General features: G+C 36.4%; 3 protein-coding genes across 7 annotated transcripts in view; all 3 read left to right on the forward strand.

Moving 5' to 3' along the window:
• The window catches only part of LOC105200410 (sodium/potassium-transporting ATPase subunit alpha), a 62,272-nt gene extending 52,503 nt beyond the window's left edge, over positions 1 to 9,769 (forward strand). For all 5 annotated transcript variants that reach the window (XM_026132727.2, XM_026132729.2, XM_039448495.1 and 2 more), the window contains 3 exons: positions 3,183 to 3,357; positions 3,653 to 3,885; positions 4,069 to 9,769. In XM_026132727.2, coding sequence (XP_025988512.1) covers positions 3,183 to 3,357; positions 3,653 to 3,885; positions 4,069 to 4,189 — 529 coding nt within the window. In that variant the 3' untranslated portion in view covers positions 4,190 to 9,769. The remainder of the gene's footprint in view (positions 1 to 3,182; positions 3,358 to 3,652; positions 3,886 to 4,068) is intronic.
• A 1,773-nt stretch (positions 9,770 to 11,542) lies between these two features.
• On the forward strand, positions 11,543 to 21,912 carry LOC105200409 (condensin complex subunit 3). Its single transcript, XM_011167961.3, has 8 exons — positions 11,543 to 11,688; positions 17,985 to 18,216; positions 18,439 to 19,235; positions 19,324 to 19,858; positions 19,949 to 20,251; positions 20,399 to 20,758; positions 20,833 to 21,345; positions 21,472 to 21,912. The coding sequence occupies exons 2-8, from the start codon at positions 18,109 to 18,111 to the stop codon at positions 21,586 to 21,588; spliced, it is 2,733 nt and encodes a 910-aa protein (XP_011166263.1). The 5' UTR covers positions 11,543 to 11,688; positions 17,985 to 18,108; the 3' UTR covers positions 21,589 to 21,912.
• A 1,572-nt stretch (positions 21,913 to 23,484) lies between these two features.
• Positions 23,485 to 27,548, forward strand: part of LOC105200408 (DNA-directed RNA polymerases I, II, and III subunit RPABC3) — a 54,778-nt gene continuing 50,714 nt past the window's right edge. Inside the window, exon 1 of the mRNA XM_039448523.1 lies at positions 23,485 to 23,637. Within this exon, the coding sequence (XP_039304457.1) occupies positions 23,565 to 23,637 (73 nt within the window). The 5' untranslated portion in view covers positions 23,485 to 23,564. The remainder of the gene's footprint in view (positions 23,638 to 27,548) is intronic.

Consider the following 27,548-nt stretch of genomic DNA (forward strand, 5'->3'; position numbering starts at 1 on the left):
TGCGAGTTAACGGGATAAAATGTGTTTTATGGTGAACGTTGCTAACGTTTTCGATAATAGTTGACTGCTCTGACGAAATAGTAGATTTTACACACATATATGCGCGCGCGCGCGCCACACATACGCACGCACGCACGCACGCGCGCACACACGCGCGCGCGCGCGCGCGCGCACACACACACACACACACACACACACACACACGTACACACGTTCACGCACATACGTACACGCACACACATCTAGTGAATGTGCTTGTGAACTGAGTTAGAAGTAACCAGCCATCCTAGAATTGTCTACGCGTGCCGCGCTCTATTCACCCGCATGATGCAGTAATAACTGTCCTGGGACGGCTATTGTGCGATTCTAACTTGGACCGCAATGTGTACACACGACACTTGATACATAACAGCTTGATACGTAACAGAGTGTCTGCTAACTTTAATGATGAGTCGCGGTGTACCACTGTTTTCTCTTTTTCGTCAAATCATTAATTTTTTCCTAACATTACGTGTTTTTTTTTTTTGCTGTTTTTACAGTTATAATAGAACGGCATCCATCCAAGGATAAAATTTTTACGTATTCCAAGATTGTTAAGTTTTTCAGATATTCGTTGATATAAAACGGCGAGAAGAAGTTAACTTTAAAGATCCTCGCTTGCGAGTGAAACACATTCGGTGGACACTCTGTGTTAGCAGACAAACGATATCCGACTCCAGAAATTTAGTTGACTAGTATAGAGCACAAGCAAGTTTTACTTACAAAGAACAGTTTTCAGATGTTGAGAATGCCGAATGCTTTTTTTAGATACACATAAAATCTTTTATCCGATCAACGACTAACACTGCGATCTGATCGTTTAGCTTCAACTTTATGCGTGTTAATTTTCTAATCGTTGCACTAGGTGTATGCGCGCAAATCGTGGATGAGAACACCCGACCCGAAACTTTATCGGTATTGCTGTCAATAATTGATCACTCGATTATTGCAGATATGTTACTTCATCCGGGAAAATTATCAAAATATTGTAACTGGAATAAATTTGATCCGTATTGATAGTATCGCTCCTTAATCTGCCGATTGTTTGATTCAATGGATCTACATTCGTTTCTGGAGATTTTATTTTTTAATCAGATGTAGAAATATACAAAATATTATTTTATCATACAAAAAAAATTGTTTGAATATTTTCCAAGTAAATATGAAAAAAATGAAATATTTCTGGTATCATGATATTTCGTTAGCGCAGTGCATATTACCGCAAGTGCCTGATGCATATTAATCCTAGAAATCGTATAGAAATTATGTACAATAAAAGATAAAACATTTCCAGAAACAGATGCAGGCCTAATGGATCCTTACGGTAAACGGAAGATTAACATTCGCCGGTACAAACGGTGAATTCGGGCTACCGACGAATTTGCCGCGGAGTGCACGTTTCGCCCCGAATGTTCTCTCTTTTACGCTATCTTTGATCTTTCACTTTTTTACACTTTTCATTGACGTTAGAGAGCAAGCCCAGTTAGAGGAGATTTGGCGCCGAGAACAGCTTTTGAGAACGAACGATTTGATATGCACGGCTTGAGCAGCCTCTTTCTCTACCGCAAACGACACGATCCCCCATCGCGGATCGCATCGCAATAACCGGCTTCTGCCGCTTTATCGCATTTACCGCCTCGACATCGGGAATTTTAATTGTCGCCAAACTGCAACTCTTTTTCTCTTTTTTTTTTTTTTCTTTTACACTTGACATTACGATGCCTCTGGCACTTTTGCGCGAACACTAAAATTCGCTAACTCTTGTACATTTTCTACTGACCTGAATCTGACGAGTCAGCCACCTCAGTCAGTCAGCTTAGCGCGACTAATCTAACTACGACTCTCTGTCGCAATCGCATGCGACTCGCTTCCATAGCTTAACTCTGCGCACAGTTTCTCGTTGCATGCCCTTTTACACTAATTGCTTTGATGACAGTCGTGTCGATTGATTATGCGCAATCTGATCAGTGACTCGTAACAAGTTTAGTATGATAATAGTTGGTCGCAGAAGAAAAGCAAACGCGGAAGTCACAAAGTTACAGAGTTCGATCATATCAATAATCTTTAATCAGTTGTAAATTATCGATTGTCTCTCTAGATTATAATTGTACTTGCGTTTTAAAAGAGGCAGGAAATACTCATTTCTATTTTTCCTATTTTTTTATGATTAGCATTTAAATTATATTTGTATCTGTATGAGTGTAAATGACAATTCTTTAGTTAATTCTTTACTAGTAAAGATTGATAATGTTGCTTAATTAATTGCAACATTGCACTTACAATATTAGATTCTTTAATCAGATTATATTAAATCACATTCAGATAAGGGTAAAAATTGTGTCCATTGTTAGTAAGATCTACTTTAAATGTATGTGTGACATATGACATAAATTTAAAATTTTACACGTTATAAACATAACTTGATGTAGCTTTTGCTGAAAAATTTTCTATTACGTTGTGCACAAATCTGGAAACGCGTGCGCGGGGTAAGCTTTGGTAGTGCGAGATATTAGCGGGGAAAAATTAACGGGAAATAAGCAGCTTCAATGTTAACCGTACAGCTTTGCCATTGTGAGAATTGGCAAACTGTGTCTACTCGTCTATCTATCTATCTGTCTGTCTGATCTGTCTGTCTGCTCTGTGTGGCATGCCTCACTGTCAAGAATCGATCGTTAACCGTCTACCTATTGGTAAGTAATCTGCATTTTGCCCCTAACCGGTGACTATGGCTTCCGTAACTACAACTTAGACTATTAGAAGTAACATCAAAATCGGACGATTGATGTGACGAAGGTCGTTGATGTCCTAAATTCCGAAGAATCTTGAGATGTTTTTCCAATCTTTTTTGCTATCGAGAATTATTTGTGAAGAGTAAAAATTTCTCCGAATGGGGGAAAAATGCTATTCTAAAACCATCTTCGATTAAAAGGTTGAATTGAACTCTCAAGTCAATTAAATAATTAAATTTAATTTTTTAAGTTCTTTTTCCAAAAACTTAAAATTCTATATATCAATATAATGTTAAAATGTTACCGAAAATTATGAATTGATTACAACAAAAAGCAAGATTCTTCGAAAACTAACGTCAACTATGTTATTAGTTTTGCACGAGAGTATTTTTTAACGTATTTATTTGTATCTAGGCTTATTTCGATGGCGTACGGTCAAATCGGTATGATTCAAGCCGCGGCTGGCTTCTTCGTCTACTTTGTCATCATGGCTGAGAATGGATTTCTGCCTCTATATCTGTTTGGCATTCGAAAGCAGTGGGACTCCAAGGCTATCAATGATCTTACCGACAGCTATGGCCAAGAATGGGTAAATATGATAGATCTACAATTGATCGAATGTTAAAAAGAAAATTGATTTTTTATTCTTAGCAAATCAAGTCTTTTTCAATAATTGATAAAAAAATATCACGTAAATATTTTCTAGGTTTATTAGAAAATCTTAAAATCATTCGTAATATAATATTTATACAATTTTTTTTATAAGACTGATAAATTTATATTGAATATAAATTTTGAATTTTTCGACTTAGTTGCACATTGGAAGAGTAATATATGTCTAGACTGATTATAAAAATTTGTTTTTTCTTTTTTTTTACGAATAGACTTACAGAGACCGTAAAACACTGGAGTTCACCTGTCATACAGCTTTCTTCGTGTCGATCGTAATTGTGCAATGGGCTGATTTGATTGTTTGCAAAACGCGTCGCAACTCGATTATTCACCAGGGAATGAGAAACTGGGCTCTGAACTTTGGCCTCATATTTGAGACCGCTCTCGCTGCGTTCCTAAGTTACACGCCCGGTATGGATAAGGGTCTTCGTATGTTCCCACTCAAGTACGTAATTTTTATTCAGTACTTTGGATTACTTTTGTGTACATTTACTCGGATATTTGATATATACATATAAAGATTGCACAGTCAATGTTATAATCATTATATTATAATTAATCTTAAACTGTGTGATGTCTAATTCAATGTAAAAAAAAAGAGAAAACACGTAATTCACGTACGTTGCAGATTTGTATGGTGGCTGCCAGCCTTGCCATTCATGTTGGCTATCTTCATTTACGATGAAACGAGACGATTCTACCTCCGTCGAAATCCAGGCGGCTGGCTCGAGCAAGAAACTTACTATTAGACGCAAAAAGGATTTAATCACACGCAAGCAGAACGCGCGCGCAAGAGGATGAATGAACGGACGAAAGAATGAGAGCGAGAGAAAGAAAGAGGAAGCGAGTGAGAGTGAGAGTGAGAGTGAGAGTGAGAGAGAGAGAGAGAGAGAAAGAGTGAGAGACAAAGGAATGAGAGAGAATGAGACGCATACTCACACCTGAGAGAGATACACTTGAAAAAGAAAAAAAAAAAGAAAATTAAATAAATCACTCATATTGAACAGATGTAACACATTTCACAAGGGATGTGCTACTGGGTCTATCTGAGTCACGTGTCAAGAGAGCAATCGGTGGACAACGAAGGATGCTCCAAGTTTGCACAGGTTCTCACAACAAAAGAGACGCAAGATAATTATACAGACACAGAGAAGACCCTCTAGTGCTATTAGGTACAGCGCGAGGTACAAAAAACACGCTCGTCGTTCTGGCTTCGCTGCCAATTGCTTGTACGCGCGTGCCGAGTTTCGTAGTCTGAAAAATTGGCATTCGAGAGAGACTGTCGATGAAGGAGGTATATTGGTGAGGAAACCACTATGACTACTCTTATACAAACGATGCCGATCGGGAAGCCGCGCTTTCCGCTTCGCTTCCGACTACAACACGACTACGGGACTTTTTGGTGACGACTAGTACCGTTGCTGTCAAATTCTGGATGGGATATACTCTGCGAGCATCGCTCGAAGATGGAACGAAGGAATGAGAGAATGAAATAAAAATTTGCCGAGTTGATAGAGCTGCAAGCGCGACTGATGCACGAGTGCCAGGCCTAAAGAAACGTGATAATGCGATAAAAGGAAGCCGAAATGGCAACAAGAACGAAAATCCGGAATGACAGCAGAAACGGACATGTTCAAGAGAGAGAGAGAGAGAGAGAGAGAGAGGGAGAGAGAGAGAGAAGAGAAGAGACGGGGTGTTTACGCGCGATAGAGAATCACGGAATCACGTGCGTCCTTATGTATGTCGTATCGCGATTTACTACATTCACGCGACTTCTTACTATTAGTGGCGTATTATCATAGATATCTTTGCGTTACTAAAACTTCGTAATAGGCTTTCGTTGATCGTTGATCAATGTGCGCAAAATATCGTTGATCAATGTGCGCTAAGGTCGGCACACACAACACGTCCTCCATTGAGAAGAACTTTAGTTGGAAGACAAGAGACGAGGGATTCACTGAAAAATGAGAAGATCTAGAGACCGACGCGAAAGAGCAAACAAAAAAAGTGCTCAATGTAACAGGAAAATCATTACAAAAATTCTTAAGCATTTCTCGTGACGCTGAAATACTTCGTACGAAAATTAATTATTAATTGTAACGAAGGACCTGATGTCGCAGGTATCTAATACGGTCTATAGTCATATACGTCAAGATTAAATAACATTAAAATAAAGAAAAGAGAGGGAGAGAGAGTTATGATAAATAATTAAATGAAATAAAAAATAATAAAATATAATTAAATAAAACCGCATTCGCAGTATTTATTATTATTAATAAACGACATGTTCGGTTTTGGGTCTTAATCCGCATAGCTATCAGGAAAAAAAAACGGCGAAAAACGTATCGCGTAGTTTCAGTAGTTACAATTTTTAGCGTGAAGTTAATATCACACTAAACACGCGACACACGGGGAAGTGGAGAATGGAAGAAAGATGCTAAGGTTGGTTCTAACTGGGGTGATTTATTTCATTAAGATTGAGCAGCAGGAGGAAGAAAGAGATAATGGACAGCGAAGATATGTGAACAGTATATATAAAATAAGTATCAACTAAATCACTATATACCGATTGACGAGGGTGGACTAATAAGCGATACGTTATTAATCGCACATGCGGATAGTAGAGCGATGAGAGGTCGCGGCCTGGTTGCCAGCGAACCGGAGAAAGAAGGGAAACAGGAGAATCTGCCACATGCTCTCCGAGAAAATAAATTATGAAACGTTATTGATTAATGCGCGCGCGTAGAGAAAAGAGTGTTAAGAGAGAGAGGAGGGGAGAGGGAGAGAAGAGAAAGGGGAGGTGAGAGAGAGAGAGAGAGAGAGAGAGAGAGAGAGGAGGGGAGCGATAATGTTCAATAAGGCGGGATAACGAGACGGCGAATGTTAAATACCGTGAATACTTTGTATTAACGATGCACTATGCAGGATGTAGGAGAAGGAAGAGACAGGCCGCACGCGGAGCAGAAGTAAAAAAAAAAAAAAAAAACAAAAGAAACGTTCTTACTTAGATAAAAGCTAAATGAAGAATATAAAAATTCCTTCTCTTAGTTTTTCATAGATTTAAAACGCCAGAGCGGGACAGCTCGCTATAAATCATTGATTCCCCCCCACAACGCGGAACGCCCTGTGTAGCAGCGAATTCGCGATCTCTGTCAGCCAGCCGGCGAGCGCGTTGTCCGTGTTTTACATGTGGTATGCGTGTATGTGCGTTGTGCATGTAGTGTCGAAACAGCACAACCGTGACTTAAAATGCCTGCCACGCGACTTTTTTTTTCGGGCCGGGACGATCCGAGACGGATGTCATTGATGAGATCTCGCAATCGAATACACGAATATGTCTCCCACAGGAGTTTTTCTCAGTCGCGTTGTCCGCGTTTGCCCCAAACGCAATCGCGATCGTGCTACTCTGTTGTTAGCTAGAAGGTTCGCAGTTTCGCAGGTTAAGAATAAAATGAAATCAGAATTAAACTAGTTTTCTTTATTGGTCCAAGCGTATAATCGTGCTGGACAAGATGCTACGCATCTTGGATAACGGAGAGACGATGATCAATAAGTGGCACAATTTGGCAGAAATTGGCGGTCAAATGAAATTTCAAGGCATCTTTTTCAGTTGCTCGTCAGCTATCGTGGTACGCGATCAGTTAAAGGCCCTCGTAGCGATCGGATGGCAATCATTCCATTTTCTTTGCGAATCGATAAGACTTTTCTCGTTTGTGTGTCGCGAGTCGTGATAAAGTGATATATTTACTTGATATATTTTAATGAAAACGGTATACGAATCGTGTGCATTGCTTTGCGAAGAGAATGGAGCGATGGTAGTTAAGTTGTTACAACGATGTTATAATAACCGCGAGGAAATGGCGTTCTCGAGCCGAGTATGATGGTGGCGTACGCGGCCGCGCGCGCGTGCGTGCCTGCGTGCGTGAGGGTCAACGAGCGGAGATGCGGAGATGCGGAGATGCGGTGATGTGTGATGATGCGCGGCGATGCGGCGACGCGGCGACGCGGCGACGCTCGCTCGGCGGTCCAGGCCCCAAAACTACCCTAAGTGTTCAATAATCGAGATATTCTCGAGATGTCCTATATGCGCATAAACGCGAGACGTTTCTTCCTTCGCCGGTTTCCTCCATTCGGTGCTGTCGCCTCGAGTCTCGCTACGAGTAGTCACGCGAATACGCGAATAAGATGACGACGCGCCATGCGTTCCCTCGACCTCTCTCGCGACTTTTCTCTGTTACACGCGCGCGCGAGAGGTTGCGCGAACCTGCGCGTCTCATTCCCCGGATGAAACGAGATCTAAGAGATGTCCAAAGTACATCTGTGCGGGAGAATGACGAAGCGGTATTTCTTTCTTTCGAGTCGCGAATCGAGTCACGAGTCATCACGAGGGTGAGAAGAAGAGGCATCGCATAGCGACCCGCGGTCAGTCCGTATGTCGGCAATTAGAATTGCCAAAGTTTCAAAACTACCCATCTGTCATCGAGACATGTGAGATTAGTGAGACGCGCGTTGTGCGAGACATTTATTGATTCAAACGTTCGTCACTCACCGGCGTTTCCAGATCGACCGACGCCGATCCCGATTAATCTATCGATTCTCCTTCCCTGTCTGTTTTATAGATGGAACTGTAATTTAGAAGAAAGAGACACAGCGAATAGTCGAACCGAAATTCGGAATTGGATTAGAGCTCGATTTTATCTCTCTGTCGTAGATCGATCGCTTCTGTCACAACGAAAATGCGGAAATTTAAGACGTTTCGTGCGCGAATGTTACTTTCGATGGATCGCCATTTTTTCAGAATGGATGAGAGAGAGAGAGAGAGAGGGGGGGGGGTGAGAAGATGAGAGAACGAAAGAGCGGAGCATATCTGTGTGTATGTGTGCGAGTAAAGAAAGAAATGTATGTAATGGATATCTTTGAAGATACGCAGCGTTGTCGACAGGGTGTTCCGTGCCCGGGGGGCCGTAGGAGCCCAAAAAAAGCTTTGCCGTCGTGCGCAGCCTCTTTACTTTAGGCTAATATAATTTAATTATTATTAATAATATAATAGTAATAATAAATAAATAATGATAAATAATAATAATAATAATAATACATGTTACAATAAGATATTATTAGATGTAATTATTATATATGGTTTAGTCTAGATCGTGTTGTTGAAGAAAAAAAAAACACAAAGTACGTATAAGCGATAAAAAGATTAAGGACAAAGTAGAAAAGAGATGCGATGATAGAGAGGAGAAGGAGAAGGAAGAAGAAGAGGGAAGAAAAACGAATTGAAAGCAGATACACGCCAAGCGGAAAGGAAGTTTCGGTCTAAGACCACACGATCCTTTTGCGGTGGACTGAGCGGGACGACGCTGCGCTTACATACTTATTCACGCGCGTGCATCAAACGCCTCGAACGTATTAAAAACTTATTTATGGAATGCAGGACAATGTTACGCTTTCATATATTTGCGCGCGCAGTTTAGAGACAGGAACCATCGAGAAGCCTCGTTAGACTCGTTATCGCATTCGTTTCTCTATTTTTTTGCGTATTTCCGGAAAAAAGAACAAGAGGCACGTGATGCTTTCTGCGCAGCTCTTCATTTCTCGAGGACGAAAGCAGAAGCGTCGTGATTCTCTCCGTGATCGAGACATACACGCACACATACACTCACACAAACATATTCAACTCACGAGAAACGCGGTTCTTTGTTTTTTCCAAAAGAAAAAAAAAATGCTTGTTAGGAAAATCCCTGGTGGATTTTAACGCCGCGCGCCTGCACAGCCCGCCGCATACCGCATCGGAATCATTGAACGATTAAAAAAAGAAATCTTAAAAAAAAAAAGAAAAAGAAAGAAGAAAGGCGGAGGTGACGTTTTATTAATACTGTACATATTTTAAATAATTGAAGACGAATAGATAGATCGCGCGCGCGAACTTGGGCGGTGACCTCGATCGAAAGGCGATCTCGTCCTTAAAGACGGGAACGCTTTTTCGTCACGGATCTACCGTACTCTTCTTTTCTGTTTCTTTTTTTTTGCGTTTTTTTTTTTAATGCATCGCGTCGCAACATACACGCCGACACACACACTTATACATCGCGTGTAGAGAAACACCGATTAAAGGCAGATGCTCGGAAATGACACTTTATTATTACACCGTTCCAGCAATCATCTTCCGATTGACGATTCTCTTTTTCGCAATGAATTATTACTCGATAAGTTTTGTTTTACACGCAACACACATATTCACACACACGTAAATTACATCACAAACTAATACAAATACAACCCAAGTGTCATTACTTTTGATGTTAAATAAAAAATACATAATTATTAGAGCGGCCTCCCATTTTCCTTATCTTTCCTTTTTAATCGACAACATCGTCAAAATAATAATTAAGAATGCCGCACCATTTTTGCAACTGTTGTAAGAACAATCACGCAATGGGCTCGCATAATTATATATTATCGTCACTTTTTGTTATGTAATTTTTATTATTATTATTATTATTATTATTATTGTTACTAGAGATATTCAAATAAATAGAAATAATGATACTAACGAATCGTTCAAATTTGCAGGCAGACGTATTCTCGAGAAAGTATCTGCAACTTGTAAATTTGTAAAAAAAAGTTATAATATAGATTATATTATAATGTTTACATCTCGGTTTTTAATTTGCTTCTGTAAAATGTTTATTTATTATCCTACATCTCGCATAAATTATTTATAAATTTCACTGTAAATTTGTCAAAAAAATGTGATTTTATTATGAGTTTAAATTGTGGACATTTTTATCGTCGTGATAGTTTCTCGCACTATTTTATTATTATAATAAGTAACTAACGAGGGCTTGTATACATACGATAATTTGTGATAAATAATACTGAGAAATACGATCGATTTCTACTTTAATGACTGAAGATAATTATAAGATAGCGAATTAAAAAGAAATCCAAAAGATGGCGTTAAGAGGGTCTTAAATAGCGATCGCATTACAGAATAAATTAATTTTCGAATTGGTTTGATAGATTACAAAATCTAAAAGTATTATGCACCAAAAAAACTTGGATAGGATAGATTTTCCGAAAGAAAGAAAAGAAAAATCCATGCCTACGATTTAGATTTTAGCTGATTTTTCGAGACGGCATCTCTACAACGTGGACTACACTACGATGCTAATGTACAGGTTAGACCTCGGAAAGCACGTCGTCCGACCGTTGGCACAAAGATCCTGGCGAAGTGAGCGCCGAGCGCGGGTAAACGATGTTAATCAACTTCTAACGCTTTCGCGCGACCGATTGATTCGTGATCTCGTCGCACCGCGTTATACCGACGATAATTTACGCGAATGCAATGGGGACTCCTCGTCCCTCGGGAGTCGGGGTTGGTCGGAGCGAATAAACGGTAGATAGCAGTACAGATTGACTCTCACCATTCGCCGCTGGTCGCCCCGTCTCAGTCGCAGCTCTCGAACGTCCATCCAAGATCCTCCTCACGACGATTCATCTTGATTTACACTTTTGGCACGACCCTTTGTTTTTGGTACTCTCAAAATACTTACAGTACTCACGCGTGTCAGAAACTCGAGATACGAGGCAACGGAGAAGATGCGAAACACGATTGAAAGTGACACGTACGACTTCGCCGCAGCATGCATTCGACACGACGGATGCCGGATGCCGGATGCCGGGACGAAGGCTGAACTGGCTGAAGGCTGAAGCACACACTTTTGCATAGCTGTATAACGATATGCATATAAAAGAAATTGATTGGTCCATTTTCTTATGCATGTGCTAATAGACCAATCCACTTCCTTATGCACATGGTTATGCAACTATGCAAAAGTGTGTGCTTCCGCCTTGACACTTGACACTTTCCAGTCCACGGCACTCTCGAAACACTCGCTCGCGTCAAATCAAAAACTCGTACGAGACACGACGAGGACACGAGAGTTGAAATGCGCCGCGACGCGACGCGCCGCGACCTTCCACCGTCCTCCCTAACCGACCGACTGCTGGCACACTGCGCGTAGCAGCGGCGATAGCGGCGTGTAGGCGCGCAGGCGCGATCACGCGCCAGTCACGCCGCTATGCGCGCGCAGTACGCACTACGCAGTGCCAGCGGTCGGTCGGTTAGGGAGCACGGAGGAAGATCGCGGCGCGTCGCGCAGCGCATTTCAACTCACATCCTCGTCATCCCATACGAGTGTTTGACGCGAGCTAGTGTTTCGAGAGTGTCGTGGAGTGACGAAAGGTGAGTCAATTTATTTATATCTATTGTTTATCAGTACTCGCGCCTCATCCCGATTACGTTTGCATAAATCACGACAAGACGACTCGATCAATCGTGCGAAAGCCATTAGGTTAGGTTAGGTTAGGTTAGGTTAGCGTTACGAGAGACTATTAAAGACCGTCAACCCTAGGCAAATTTTCGTGACCATCTCGGGGGCCCCGGGGGCCCGGCGGTAATTGAAGAGTAGTGATATTATCGACTGTTTTGACTGTTCGGACGATAAGTTAATGAAAATTTTTATCTCATGCAATCACTGTTTTATCATTAGAAATGTTCAAAACCTTCAATGAAAAGAATGTAAAAGATAAAACAGGAATTAATGTATGAATTATCTCTTGATTTAATTGACAATTATATGAAATATTAATTATTATATTATAGAATATAGTTTCATATGATTGTCTATTAAATCAAAAGATTAATTTATTATTTAAAATTTTTCTGCTTATTTCTTCTAATTCTTGAAATGTATTTCGCAAAAAATGTTTTATTTTTTATATTATGTTTTCCGAAGTGATAAACTGTTGAAAATAAATGGATTGGTAGAAGTAGTCTTAATTGTGCTTTTATCCTTTTCAAGATCACTCTATTTAATATGTTAAACTATTATTATACCTTTAAAAAAATAAAAGAATTGGTTGACTTTTAACATTTCTTGGCATAATAAACCAATTGTTGCAAACTATTAGATGACTTCTTTTGGTTTATATACTTAAAGATACTAATTTCCATTACAAAAATTTTTTACTGATAGTACGAAAACCAAGGACATTTAAGATTACTCAAAATCATTAAAATATGTTCTCTTAATTATTTTATAATTTTCATAACAAATGTTTTTCTATCTTTAATGATTTTTTAGATAAACTGAACTTTTTATTAGATTCGCCGTGTAACATAATTTATTGCGTAATGGTACTGCAGTATATGCATAATATTTTTAAATATATTTAAAATTGCCATTTTTTTTAATGGGTTGGCATATTTGTACTAACATAATAATATAGTTCATGAAAAACAAAAAACAAATTCAACCATATAAGATATTGATTTGTCATAATTTCAAACATAAAAAAATTATATTTATATGAAAAATCTTAATCAACTAAATGCACTGGATCCTTTTTTAGTATGTTTTGATGATTCAATACAGGAATCGATCGAAACGTTTATTACACTGTAATTTAAAAGAAGACATTATGGATAATTTGCATTAAGATCTTGCGCATGACTCTTTATTTCTTTGATTAGAATTACTAATTTAGTATTGAATAACTTCATTATTGCATAAGGCGTTACATACAATACATACATACATATACATACACGCACACACACACACACACACACACATACGCGCGCGCGTGTGCGTGTGTGTGTGCGTGCGTGTGTATGTGTGTATTGTATGTATATTATATATATTCAAAAGGTGATAATCACTATTTTTATAATGCCTTATATATATTTTGTTCAAACATTTTACATTGCTTAACTTCTATAATCGGAGGCAAAACTTTGATTCTCACTCTTCAAGTTTCTGTCTGCTTCCTGATCTCTTCCGCGCTTCCGCGAGACACGTATGTACATGCACCGGCAGAATGATGTTTCTCCACTTGGCTGCCACACACACGCGAAGCCGCGCACGTACGTGTTTCGCGGTAGCGCGGCGTAAGTCGGGGTGCGGGCAAAAAATAGTGGAGGACATTTCAATAGCGCATCTTCCTCGCTCGACGCTGGATCGAGAGAGAAGACACGGAATCGAGGCGCTCGAGAAACTGACAGAAATGGTATCCCTTGCGTCTATATACGAAGAAAATTCAGACGTTCATTCGGGTTCTTTCTCAGAGTATTGTTTTACGCCAATTACAAAGTAAACTGGCTTGCCCAATAATGTAAACATATCTATAAATTAATCAAATTAAAATTATTTTCTACTTCAGATTATTTTAATAAGTAATTAAAGAAATTTACATTTATTCATTAATTAATTAAAATTATGTCCCTATGTAAAGTAATAGTCCCACAAATTGAAGTTAAAATATATTGCCACGATGACATAATTTTAATTTATTATTAAAAATCGTAATTCTATTTACATTATTTTTCAAAAAAATACTCGTATCCGAGTAAATTTCTTTATGCAATTAAAAATTACAACAGCGCGCGGCAAACCGCGGTATCCCGTATATCAGCCGTATAGGCGCAAGGGATACCATTTCTGTCAGCTTCTCGAGCGCCGCGATTCCGTGTCTTTTCTCTCGATCCAGCGTCGAGCGAGGAAGATGCGGTATCGAAACGCCCCTCACTACTTTCTGCCGGCACCCCGACCTCCGCCGCACTGCCACGAAACACGTACGTGCGCGCCTCGCGTAGCTCGCGTGTGTCGGCAGCCGAGCGTCAGCGCGGAGAGACACCATTTATGCCGGTGCGTGACATGCGCGGTTTCGTGTGTGTATGCGACAACAGAGCGCCGACGACGTTTCTGCAGTATTCGGGCTCGAAACAGCAATGTTTTTTGCAGCCAGCATGCAGCCATCCCCACTCCACTACAGACTGACTGCGCGCTAGCTGCTAAAGATTTCGAACTATTATCGTTGGCTCAAAATCCCATCGCTGTTTTTATCTCGAGTTGGCAGTGCGACATACGGTGTTATTATTTGATTTACTCTTTCTAAAAAGATTTTACATACTATTTCTATAAAATAAAATTCTATAAACATTAAAAATTTGGCGATTATTTTGTTTAAAAATTCACAAATCTATTGCTAATAATGCTAGCTAAATTTTTTTTATTCCTGCTAAAAATATTCTAATTTACAAGTAAAATATAAATTTTGCAAAAAAGTTCAGTTTTTGAGTATTTATTTAATAATGAACTTTTTAATAAATTTTTAAACAATCGGAGATAGAATCGACAAATGTCAAAAAATTGTTTTTAATTACTTTTAATTTTCCTACAAATTAGGAAAAATTTTTGAAAGAGTATTTAGCTTCATTTTCGCTGAAAACATTTTTTTTGTCTCGTGGAAAACCTCTCAGCATTGCGGACGCACGCTGCGTTGTTACCGGACGCAAAACAGAGGCGATAGACGTAACGAAAGCAAAATTTTCCTTTGGCTATATTACTTCTTACTAATAGTAACTTAAATTTTGTATTTATAATTTAATTTGTACATGCATCAATCAATATTTATCAGATACATAAATACCAAGTGTCATATATTTTAAATATAAACGTTTAGCAATATACACTCGGCAGCAAAATTAAAGAATCTTCTATTCTGACCAGAAATAAGCGAAATTCAAGAGTGTCAGCTTTGTCAACAATAATAGTAAAAAAATGTTCAGAAAAACACCTTAAAGCTTGAAATCTTTTGTTTTGAGATTGATAATTCATTAAACGAATTACAGATTGTTTACAAAGTTACACTGATTCAAATGGGGATGCGTCAAATCTCTAAATGTTTTATAAACTTTGCAAAGCTTCACGGCGTAAAATAAAAATTGCACGCAAATGCGGTTTACAGCATTCGAAAGCGTGAATCTTCACTTTTAATTTGCATACTTGATGAGCGTTGTACGAATTTTTTCACTGAATTGTTCAACAATGAAGCAGCAATGATTTTTTTGGCTTTAATGCTGAATAATTTGGTGAATAAAAAAATCATACAATGCTCAACAAATACGCAAATGAAAGGTAAAGATTCACGCTTTCGAACAATGTAAACTACATTTATGTGCGATTTTTAATTCACGTTAAATAAACTGACAAAGTTCGCAACATGTTTTGCCGCATCTTTATTTGTATCCGTATAGTTCCGTAAAAGATTCGTATATGTTTTTAAAACTGATATAAAAGTATGTAAAAACTTTAAGCTGTAAAATGTTTTTTGAGAAATTTTATTATACTTTATTATGTTATACTTTCTTTTGAAGAATAACTGTAGGTGATTTTTTAATTTTGCTGTTAAACGCTCATTCAATTTTTGCAGAAGTTGTTCTAAAGAACTTTGTGAAAAAAAATTATAAAACAATCTTTCTGAGCTGAATGTAAAGGGCGAAACCTCTCGATTATCCGAGTTGATTTTTTCGGAAATTTTTTTACACTTGAAAATAAAAAGTAGGAAATTAAAAAAAAGATTATAAGGAAAAAATTTTTTTTCATGATGCAATAAAACACTAAAAATATTGTTATTATTTTTTACTTAATAAATTATTTTAAAAAATTACTTTAATTTTCAACTGTATGTTAATTTAAATAGCCAAAAATTTGTAACTTTCTAGATTTGCTTTAATTTTTTGTTTTAATTTGCAAAATTTTTTATTCCTTAAAATCTTTTTTGAATTTTCTACTTTTTTTTCTGATGTAAAAGAATGTCTGAGAAAAGTCAACTCGGATAATCGAAAAATTTCACTCTTTAACATGAGCCCAAAAAGATCGTTTTACAATCTTTTTCTATGAAGTTCTTTTGAACAACTTCTGCAAAAATTGAGTGAGCGTTTAACAGCAAAATTAAAGAATCAGCCACAGTTATTCTCCAAAAGAGAATGTAACATCGACAAAAATGATAAATAATGATAAAATTTTTCAAAAAGAATTTTACGCAGTTTAAAGTTTTTACATACCTTTTATATTAATTTTAAAAACATGTACGGATCTTTTAAAAAATATACGGAGATATATGGATACAAATAAAAATGCGGCAAAACATGTTGCAAACTTTGTCAGTTTATTTAACGTAAATTAAAAATTGCACCTAAACGTAATTTACAGTGTTCGAAAGCGTGAATCTTGACCTTTAATTTGCGTACTTGTTGAGCGTTGTAAGATTTTTATTCACCAAATTATTTTGCATTGAAGCAAAAGAAATCATTACTGCTTCAGTGTTGTATAAGTCATTCAAAAAAAAATTTTACAAAGTTCAACAAATACTCAAATTAAAAGTAGATTCACGCTTTCGAATGCTGTAAACTGAATTTGTGTGCGATTTTTATTTCACATTGTGTAACATGGCAAAATTTGTTTTAATTTTGACATTTAATGGAATTTTTTTACAAAATTTGTAAAGTTCCATGGCGTAAAATAAAAATCTCATAGAAATGCTGTAAACCACATTTGCATGTAATTTTTATTTCATGCCCTGAAGCTTTGCAAAGTTTGTCAAAAATTTAGAGATTTGACGCATCTTCATTTGAATCCGCGTAACTTCGTAAACAATCTCTAAATCATTTAATGATTTATCATCTCAAAACTAGATATTTTCAGTTTTAAAATACTTTTTTGAACATTTTTTTACGATTATTTTTGACAAAATTACACTCTCTTGAATTTCGCCTAATTTTGGAAGTCAAAATAGGTAATCATTAATTTTGCTATCGAGTTTATATATACATAATTACATGTATAATTAAATTAATTTTTATCTGTATGTTAAATAATAAAAACAATTATTGAATATTTCTAAAATATATTTAATAAATGAAAATAATGAAATTAAAAAATTAATTATAAAAAATTTAGTTTAGAATTAATTTGTATTTATATACTTCATTACTTTTTTATTTTTATATATAATTATAAAAAATATACTATAATTATATTATTTTAATATTATTATTATAGTACATTAGTACTTAGTATAATTAATATGTATATTATTGCTTATTAAATTCATTTTATTTTATACTATACCAATTTTATTTTTTTAATTTTTACAATTTTTATTATAAGTACATACATTATTTAAATAAATAAAATTTTATAAGATGAAATTAATCCATGGCTCTACACAGACGTCTTTAATATCTCCCGAAAAAATAATCTCGCCGATATATTACCATTGTATCAATTCTTTACATTGCAATGTTTCCTACTGCAGCCGCAATATTACTGAGAGGGCGTTAGCGCGCAGCGAATTTTTCGAGTCATCTATCGTTTATCAGTACTCGCGCCTCATCCCGATTACGTTTGCATAAATCACGACAAGACGACTCGATCAATCGTGCGAAAGCCATTAGGTTAGGTTAGGTTAGGTTAGGTTAGGTTAGGTTAGAAAAAATGTCAAGTTCGGGTACGCGCGCTCGGGACTATCTTCGCTAGTGCAGGTGTGCCAACAGTCGCGATTTACATATATTGGCATCCTAGTGTATATCTATGTTGTAGAGATGGCGTTTCGAAAAATTGTTTCGAAACTAAATGTAATTTATCGTTCGTCGATTATAACCTCAACGAATCTGACCAAATCTGACGTTGATAGATGGCATTGGAATCGCAATGACGCTTATTTGAAAAGCTAACGTACATCATGTACTTGGGTGCAGATTGTGCGTGGGATATTTATTGACTAGAACTTTCTTGATTTCCTACGTTAAAAGATAGATATGGCTCCGACGATCAAAGATAAGATGAAAAATATATTTCATAAAGTGCAGTTCAATAAAACCGATCATCCACAGTACATGAAGAAGTTCACAAAGTTGTACGAGACGGTGAGTTTCATGTTCTTTGTAGAACCGTGAAAAATGTTCTATCTTTCTTAGGTCTTTATAAGTAAATCATCTTCTTTTTTGAGATATGTAATTGTAATACGATTCGAAATTCATTTGACAGATTATACATAATAGTGGAGTAATATTTACTTTTGATATGTACATATTTATCTCATTGAAAAACAAATGGTATTTATATACATTATATATTTCTTTTCTTAGACAAATTTAGATACATTCTGGGAACATTTTATTTGGTGTCTGAAGGTGCCTCTTTCAACATCGCAACGACACCCATATATCTTTAACACGTTAGAATTTTGTGCCAAGTTCTGTATGAGTTTCTATCCATCCTTGGAAAGCGAAAATGTAGAACCAATCTCACCATTTCTCAACAAGTTATTCAAATTTCTTTTATCGAGCCACAATGCTAAGGATAAAGGAGTAAGGTTTCGCATATGTCATTTTCTAAATATGCTCTTAAACTCCATGGGTGATAACGCTTTCATCGACGACAACTTATGTGACCAAATTACAATTAGTATGATGGATCGATTGTTGGATAAATCACCTAAAGTTAGAGCACAGGCTGTTTATGCCTTGTACAGATTACAGGATCCAGCGGATGAACAATGCCCTGTAATAAAAATGTATCTTTTTCATGTATCTAAAGATCCAAGTGCAGAAGTTCGCAAAGCGGTTCTTACTACCATGGGGAAAAATCAGAAAACTTTACAAGCTGCATTGCTAAGAACACGAGATATTGATGATACTGTACGGAAAAAAGCATATGAATTTATAAGTAAAATCACAGTACGTTCTTTGACTATTGAGCAGAGAGAATGTTTATTGAAAGATGGTCTCAAAGATAGATCTGAGAGTGTTAGAACATGTGTAAATAATGTTTTATTACCAGCATGGTTAAGATATTTCAAAGGAGACTTTATGAATCTTATTCATTCATTGGACGCTGGGATAGGAACAGAATCTGCAACTTCAGCTTTACAGGTCTTGTTCAAGTAAGTATATATTTCTTGATTACATAAGAAAAATGAGAAATATTGATCAAATAACAGTTATATTTTATTAAATATTGTCTTGATATAGAAACGCTGATTTAAATATTTTATTGGAGCAAGTGCCATTAGATAAAAATACAAGATTGATTCCATTGGCAAGTTTAACAAATGAAAATGTTTTATATTGGAAATGTATAATACAGCATCTTCATCGTCTTTCTTGTACGGAAGAATTAGAACTAATGATTCCGGAATTATCAGAATTTTGCAAATATATATGTGATTTTATTACTCTCATATCTTCTCAGTCATATGAGACATGGGAAAGAGAGAGTCAGAAGTTTATTCTGCTACAACTTTTTGAAATATCTACGATGTATGATCTCTCAGATGAGGTAGGCAGAAAGAAATTAAATGAAATCATAATAGATACTTTAATGAGCGATCATTGCTCTACTAAAATAATCGAGTGTCTGGTGAGTCATTTGGCAAAAGTGATACCAGAGCCTAGTAATATGCTGAATGCTGTCGCTAATGTCATTAGTGAGACTAGGCTACCTCTGAAAGAAAACGTAGTCACTCAGCAAATTACTGCAGAGCAGCAGCATGAGAAGAATATGCAAGTGAGTATTGAGTAATTTAGTACTATTAAAAAATGATAGATATTTAGAAATCTAGAATATTTTTTTACTTACTTTTCAATTTGATTTTAGAAAACTAAGTTAAAAGTTGAAGTAATAGAGCTTGAAGAAAATTTGTATCAAGCAATCAAGGAACAGAATTTTATACAAGCTGACAACCTTAAGGAAAAAATCAATGCCTTGAAAGAGGAGCTAAATCGTTTATCTAAAATAGCCGAAACTGTAATAATTGAGGATAATAATATACGGGAGGAGAAAAATGATACCGCAACTATGGTGAAGTGTCTTGATATCTTATATGTTGCGATGCAATCTGTTCGTGTATTGACACCTACACTCAGAAGTTTGATGTGTTTAGTTTTAAATAGTTTTGAGGTAAGTGTACAAATTTTAGAATCTGTGCTTGCTTGCTTGCGTGCGTACGTACGTACGTACGTACGTACGTGTGCCAACAAAAAAATTTTACACTGTCTTTCATGTATTTATTTATTGTTACTCATTATTTAATTTATTATGTTTTAGCATCCTCACGATAGTGTACATATATTAGCGCTGAAAACATTAGGTGTTTATTGCATTTTGGACAAGGAATTGGCTAAGAAACATATAATGATATTCTTTTACCAATTTTCTCTTGAACAAGAAAATCAAGAGATATGGGTAGTCTCTTTAAAGGGAATATTCGATCTCTTGCTTATGTATGGTTTGGAATTTTTTGATATATTGCAATCTCCGGAAGAGAATTCCGTGCAAAATAGATCCGAAAAGACTCGCTCGCTTTATACACACGAGGATAGTAATATTTCAATAAGTAAACGAACTGAAGTAGAGGAAGGTCCCTGCAATTTCATAAAAATCTTAACGGGATTGCTAACCAATGCGGTAAATGATATTTTTGAAAATTTTTAACATGAATAAATGGCTTATGCAAAATAATGGTATTTGAAAATTTACAGAATCAAGATTTGCGTACTATTGCAGCAGAAGGGCTTTGCAAATTACTGCTCAATCACCGAATCAATAGCAGTAATCTAATATCACGCTTAATAATTATGTGTTATAATCCAGTCAACGCCGATGACATTTATCTCCGTCAATGTTTAAGCGCTTTTTTCGACTGTTTTGTAGCGCGCGTACCCGATGCTCAAGAAATGCTCGAAGGCGCATACCTTCCTACATTACAAGTTCTTTGTAACGCACCGGATATTAGTCCTCTACGAGAGATTAATGCATATCACATATCTAGATTTATACTGAGTTTAACTCGACGAGGCTGTCAGAAGACCAGTGGACAAACATTTTATACGCACAATAATCTTGCGTTTGCTATACTGGCTGAGATCTTAAATCCAGAGAGCAAGATAGATCAAGAAGTTCTTATTAAATCTTTGACAAATTTGTATATTCAAATCGAAGATGATCTATCGAAACAAAATCTGCAAAAAGCTATCAAACGTGTTACAAAAATGGTACGTCAATCTTTGTATTGAATCTTACATCACTGATCAAATTATCAATTATAAAAGTATTTATAGTTTGGATGTATTCTGTGCAATAATATACATGTGTATTAATTGCAATTTAATATCTTACAGGTGATGAATTATGACAAACGATTACTTAAATATATTGAACAGTTCAAACAAAAATTAGAAATGCCTTCTGAAGGAACAGAAATGGATGTAGAGGTCGAAAGTGAAAGCGAAGAGTAAATAACTCATTAATCGAAAATATATAAATTACACTGGGCGACTGGTTTTGTTGTTTGAATAAAATTCATCATTTTTCATGTATTTTTGACACCTTTAATCTCACTTAGGTTTTCTCAAAAACGTGACGTGATGGAGCAATTTGTTTGCCGAATTCGTGTTGGGCACGCAAAAATACATAGAAAATAATAAATTTTATTCCAACAACAGAAAAGAAGTTTGAAAATGGTGCCCTGTGTTATTAGGTAGTACTTTGGATTTTTTTATATGTCAAATAATAATACTTTATATTTATTTCCTGATTATGAATTGAAATATTTGGGATTATGATTTGTTTTATCTTGGTCCTAACTTGTAGATTACAATACTCCTTCCATTTCCTTCAATTTATATTTTTACGAGTCAAAATCCCGATTTTAAAATGTTAATGCTTGGAATAGTATTTTTTGGAATTTTAGGTAGTGCAACATTTTTGCTTATTATAATTTCTTGGTAGTTTATCGCGATTATTAGAATTTTCGTAAATTTAATGAATAGGAACAGAAGATATTTACAAGACAAGTTTTGCATCGTCAATGCATACATTATTTTATATTAAAAAAAAATTACAAAATATATTATCATCGTCAAGTGTACAGTTACAGAGATACGTATATACATGCATAAATATTTTATCTATTAACAGTAACTATACAAACATTCGGGTAGAATTGATTTCTATAAAACATCTTCGAAATTTCAACTTGTTCCAAATCTTAAAGTCTTAAAAAGTCATTGTAATGTTCTTTGAAAAAAGTCTGACGTAAATAATTCTAAACAGTTTCATAATTTATTTATTAATTCTTTTTAAAGTATTAATAATAAAAGAAAAAGTATTAATAATAAAAAAAAAATAGTTTCTCAATTGTAAAATGAAAAATTGTTTTAAAATTCTAAAATGATAAGTCTTTGTTTGGTAATTTCTTTTATTTCGCATTATGCACAAGATTATGACATTCCTAACTTTACGTAATGCATCGCGTCATTATATGGAGGCACGATACGATTCTCGTTCAGACATAAAAGTGTAATTCGCGCATCGATACTGCGTAAAAACGGATGGTCCGCGGTCCGCTTAGTGGCTCTCCCTGTCGACACGTTTATGAGTACCAAGGCCGTTCGGATAATCTAGTAAACGTCGTTAATTCCTAATTACATCGATCTTTGGCTTTGGAATTATTTCCTCGCGTAAACGGTGAGACGAAATCAGCGGGTGTTCTTGAAATTGATGTTGCTCGATAATGCATAGCATTAAACCAAAAGTAAAAATATAATTTTTTTGTTTCTTAAATTAGGAATTAATTTTGTCAGTAATTGAAACAAAAAATAGTTTGAATAAGAATATATAAGAAATTGATGTCTATTCATGGTATTGTATCCGTAATTTCGAAAATTAAAAGTTTCCTTCAATTTCTACTCATTTTTCTCGTGTTTTATGAAAGAAGGTGCTGTCAGTTTCTTTTAATTAAAGTTTCTATTTTTGAAACAATTTATGTCATTAGCGCTATTTATTCTTCGCAAGAGGTCTTTGATGAAGATGAGTAATGTACGAGAAAAAGAGGCATGTGATTCATACGGAAATATTGCAGACGTATTATAACAAGAAAATATAGGTTGTCATTTTAAATTCGTCAAATTTCGAGCAACAAAACTTTTATGAAAAAATTTTGGAAAAAACTTAAGAAATTTTACTATATTTTACTATATTATTTCAAAGATTAAGGTATTTTTTAATTTATTTATAAGTTTTAAGAACTGCAACTAAAAATTAATATCTATAATTGACTTTACATCCTGTGTATTGTGTAGTAATCATGTTTCGAATTTTTCAAATTTATAGAAATGACGGGATCTTAGGGCCATGCGTACGCACCTGATTCCAGTATTTCACTTACTCGACGTCAGAGCGCACTAGCGGAGTATAGTCATATGTTAGCAACATGGCGGGTGTGCTGTTCGAAGATATTTTCAACGTGAAGGACATCGATCCAGAGGGCAAGAAATTCGACAGGGGTAAGTTCATATTGGAGTTAACATTTTGACGCGTTCGCGCTTTCATTTGCCTCGGCGATGCGCGCGCCATTTTCACTAGCGGAACGGTAGCGTCCCGCGTGCTGATCGACCTTGCCGATAGCGCCGGCACGACGAGCACATGGTATAGTAACAGCTGAGCACTCTCGATCACCTCCAGTCTCTCAGACGAATCTTAACCGCTCCACTCACAATTATGGCTGATGATTACAACGTCGATCGACAATGGGACAATCTCGCGCACGACGCTGATTTCATTTGTCGATCGGCAGGGCTGAACCGGCGTGTCAGTGGCGGGTTATTCGAACGTGGACAGTAGCGACCGTAGCGACTAAAGTAAGCGATCAAATTCGCAAGTAAAGATCGGAATTTTATTCTCGTCTCTTTTTTTGTTTGAAATATCAAAAATGTAGGCTCGGAATTTGTTTCGTCAAAACTCTTCAATAGGTCTGCCTGCATTTTGTGTACTCGATATCTTTGCTCTTTCTTTCTCTCTCTCTCTCTCGCTCTCGCTCTCTCCCTCCCCCTCCCCCCCCTCTCTCCTACGCTCGAATTAACATTTCGTTTTAAATGCAAAAATTTTTAGGGATAGTAACGCGAACAAATATTAAGTTCTTTATAATAGTTAACAGAGATTGAAACTCGTAATTTGTAAGAAATTCCGATTTAGATTCGGTGGGCACAGGGGTAAAGAGGAGACTCGCGCGCGTGTTATGATTCTTAAAATAATTCTGATTTTGAAAATTTTGATTTCAACGATGAAAAACGATGTTATAGCTTATTTATGTTTGGTTTTGATATCGACACTTGTTTTTTTCTTTCTTTCCGGAAGACACTTTTAAATTCGTGTTTGCGTACGACAGGTGTCAACATCTCCGCGTACTCGTCTCGAAGGATCTAGTAGCTCGTGGCCCTGATAACCATGGCCTTTTCGCTCTACGTTTTTGTCGTTCGCTCGTGGACCACGAGAGAGTGGAATTTGCAGAGCGACGTAGATCAGAGGAGGCGACCATGACCGAATTCTCGGCCAGAATATATTGAATCTTCGCTGCGTGTACCGCGTCCTATCAACTTTGCCAAACATAAATTAGTTATGTATTAAATTACTTTTTTTCTAACGAATGTGTACCTGGAATGATGTTTGGTGGAACGCTTTATTGAGAGAAAATTTCTAAGTCTAATTTCATACGGATATTTATTATATTGTTTTTGAGATAGATACTTTAATATTTGAATAATTTGAAAAATGATACTTTTTTTGCGACTGTTGCAACTATATAATTTTTTATCTGCGCGCGATGTGTGTTTTTATTCTAATTTATTATATAATTTTTTCAAATCTGTAATTCCAATAGTAGTTGAGAAAAAATAAAAGCATATCTTGCTATCATATTCTTTTTATTAATATTATGCGAATTGCCATTAATCACACTGTTATAAAAAATTATAATACAGTTTCAACAATCGAAAGTATGTACAAAGGACAAATGTCACGTATAGAATCATTTTCAATTGATATAATGAAAATTTCTTATGCTGGCAAGCATTTTCTACTCGCTCGTAATATGGCGATTATTTCTTATTTATATAAAAGCATTCCGTACAATTACAATTGTCAATTTCTTCTCACGGACAATGTACATTACACATACAGAACTATAAAATAAAATCGGTGATTGCTATCTCTGATTTAGATAACCCAAATTGTTAGCGACAGATCCATTCGCGTAGCCTAGTAAAAGGAGAGGAAGGAGGGCGGGAGATACTCTTCCTCCTATTATTCTCTTTGTCTCTCTTTCTCTCTCTCTCTCTCTCTCTCTCTCTCTCTCTCTCTCCGCATCATCTTTCATCTCGCGTTCGATAAAAACACGCTATTACCATACACAGTGTATATCGACCAGCGAACGTTCCTCTCTCCGTGTGCGATTGTGAATTCCAAGTCGATAATTGGGTAGTGCCCATCGCTGGCTGACGAGCGAACGAGCGTCACAGAACGAGAATGCCAAAAGCGAGAGGGAAGGGACAGAAGAGCGGGACATCTCTCTTCTCTTTCTCTCCCTCTCACTTTCGTGAGGGATGGAACCGGGTGCTCGCTTACGACCGGTCGATGCAGCGAGGATGCCCGCAGCAGCAGCAGCAGCAGCGCCGAGCAACATGGCACTCACGTAATATGATGCGACTGCGTTGCTGGGCTGAGGAGAGAGAGAGAGAGAGAGAGAGAGAGAGAGAGAGAGAGAGAGAGAGAGAGAGAGAGAGGGGGGGGGCGGGGAGTGATAGAGATGGAGAGAGAGAATGGAAGCAGTGAGGTTTGCGAAACGAGCGGCGTTGCGCGAAGAGCAGCTACGAAGCAGCCAGGACGCGAGAGTCGCGTCGGGGTGGGGATTGACACGGTCAAGGTCAGCCTCGATTCTAAGGTCGCGGGGGGATGTCATCTCAGAAGGGAGCGGCTGAATAATACTCCGTCGTCTCTCTCTCTTTCTCTCTCGTTTTTTCTACGTTTTTGGCTTCGCTTTCGAATCAAGTCGTAAAACGAGAACGAGCATTCTCCGTCTTCCTCTCCTCTCCTCTCGTTTCCTTTTCCTTCTTTCTCTCTACGCTCGTGTGCGTGTCAGCTTGGACTCGTCCGTCCGCCAACTGATGGAAGAGCCGTCTTTATTCCTTCATCTCGCGGACTTTCCTCGCTTGGCCAATGCGAAGATACGTGCGAAATTCCGTTTCGTAGAATAGAGATGGGACGCGAAATGCTCTTCGTGTATACACCATTTAATACGAATTAAAATAAGTAAATCTATGATTTAAAATACACACCACTTTGCATCTTTAAGAAAGAAAGAATATTGTTTTAACATTTTCTTAAATGTGCTATTAGCGTTATATAAAAAGATCAGTCTTGCGTAGATCAATCACTATTGTTCATCGATTAAACTTTCAAGTGAATCGTAATAATAATCAATTATTATTCTTTTTATTCTTTAGATATTTTCAATTTATAATTACTTTGTCAACAGAGGCTGAAGAATTTCATTCATAATCCGCCTTTTAAAATCGTAACAAGTTTAATTATGTTTAGAATTCGGGAGATACAAGCTACGTGCTCTGATTTTTATATCGGTTTTTAAATTTTTTTGTCTTTGAGAAGAAGTCCACGTGAATCAATGTATCAGATTTTGCTTGTGTCGCATGCTTACGTTTTTTTTTTTTTTTTGCTCAAATCTGTTTCGAGGTGATCGTTAGAGCAAGCGATTTAGATATTTACGCATGTATTTCTATTGATTGGATATCTGATGGTTGACGGATGAACGAATGCTGATGATCAGTCATCTCGCAGACTATCTTACAAGGTTTGAAACGTGATAGTGCAGTTAATTAATTATTAACTGCAATAGTGACGTTAAAAATATAATAAAAAAAGGCTATTTTGTAGTTAGAAAGTTAAAAATTACGATAAGCAAATATGAGCAAATTATTATTTTATATTGAATGCAAATGACAAATACTACGAACTAATAACGTTTATTATATAAATTCATCTTTGAGTCAAATCATCATTTCCGTTTCAATCGTTGAGGTAGTTGGAATAATTTACTCAGAAAATTCAAGCAAATCGCCGACGGGCGATAATAATTTCCTCGTTCTCTCCAAGAAACGTGAGTTCTCAATGTGTGTTCCTCGACGTTATTTTTAGATACAGAAATTCATTACGTGCACGTACAATGCAATGCACAATCAAATTCTACGAATGATACAGTTTGATTGAAAATTTTTCATCACAATTATAAAATACATTTCTGTCGACTGTTCACTTTTTAATGATTTCCAACGAGATTTCTCACCTATATTATTATATTGTTGCATTATTAAAATTACAAAAAGTATTAACGAGCACGTAGGTG

The sequence above is a fragment of the Solenopsis invicta genome, chromosome 4 (genome assembly GCF_016802725.1).
Source record: "Solenopsis invicta isolate M01_SB chromosome 4, UNIL_Sinv_3.0, whole genome shotgun sequence".
Lineage (NCBI taxonomy): Eukaryota > Metazoa > Arthropoda > Insecta > Hymenoptera > Formicidae > Solenopsis > Solenopsis invicta.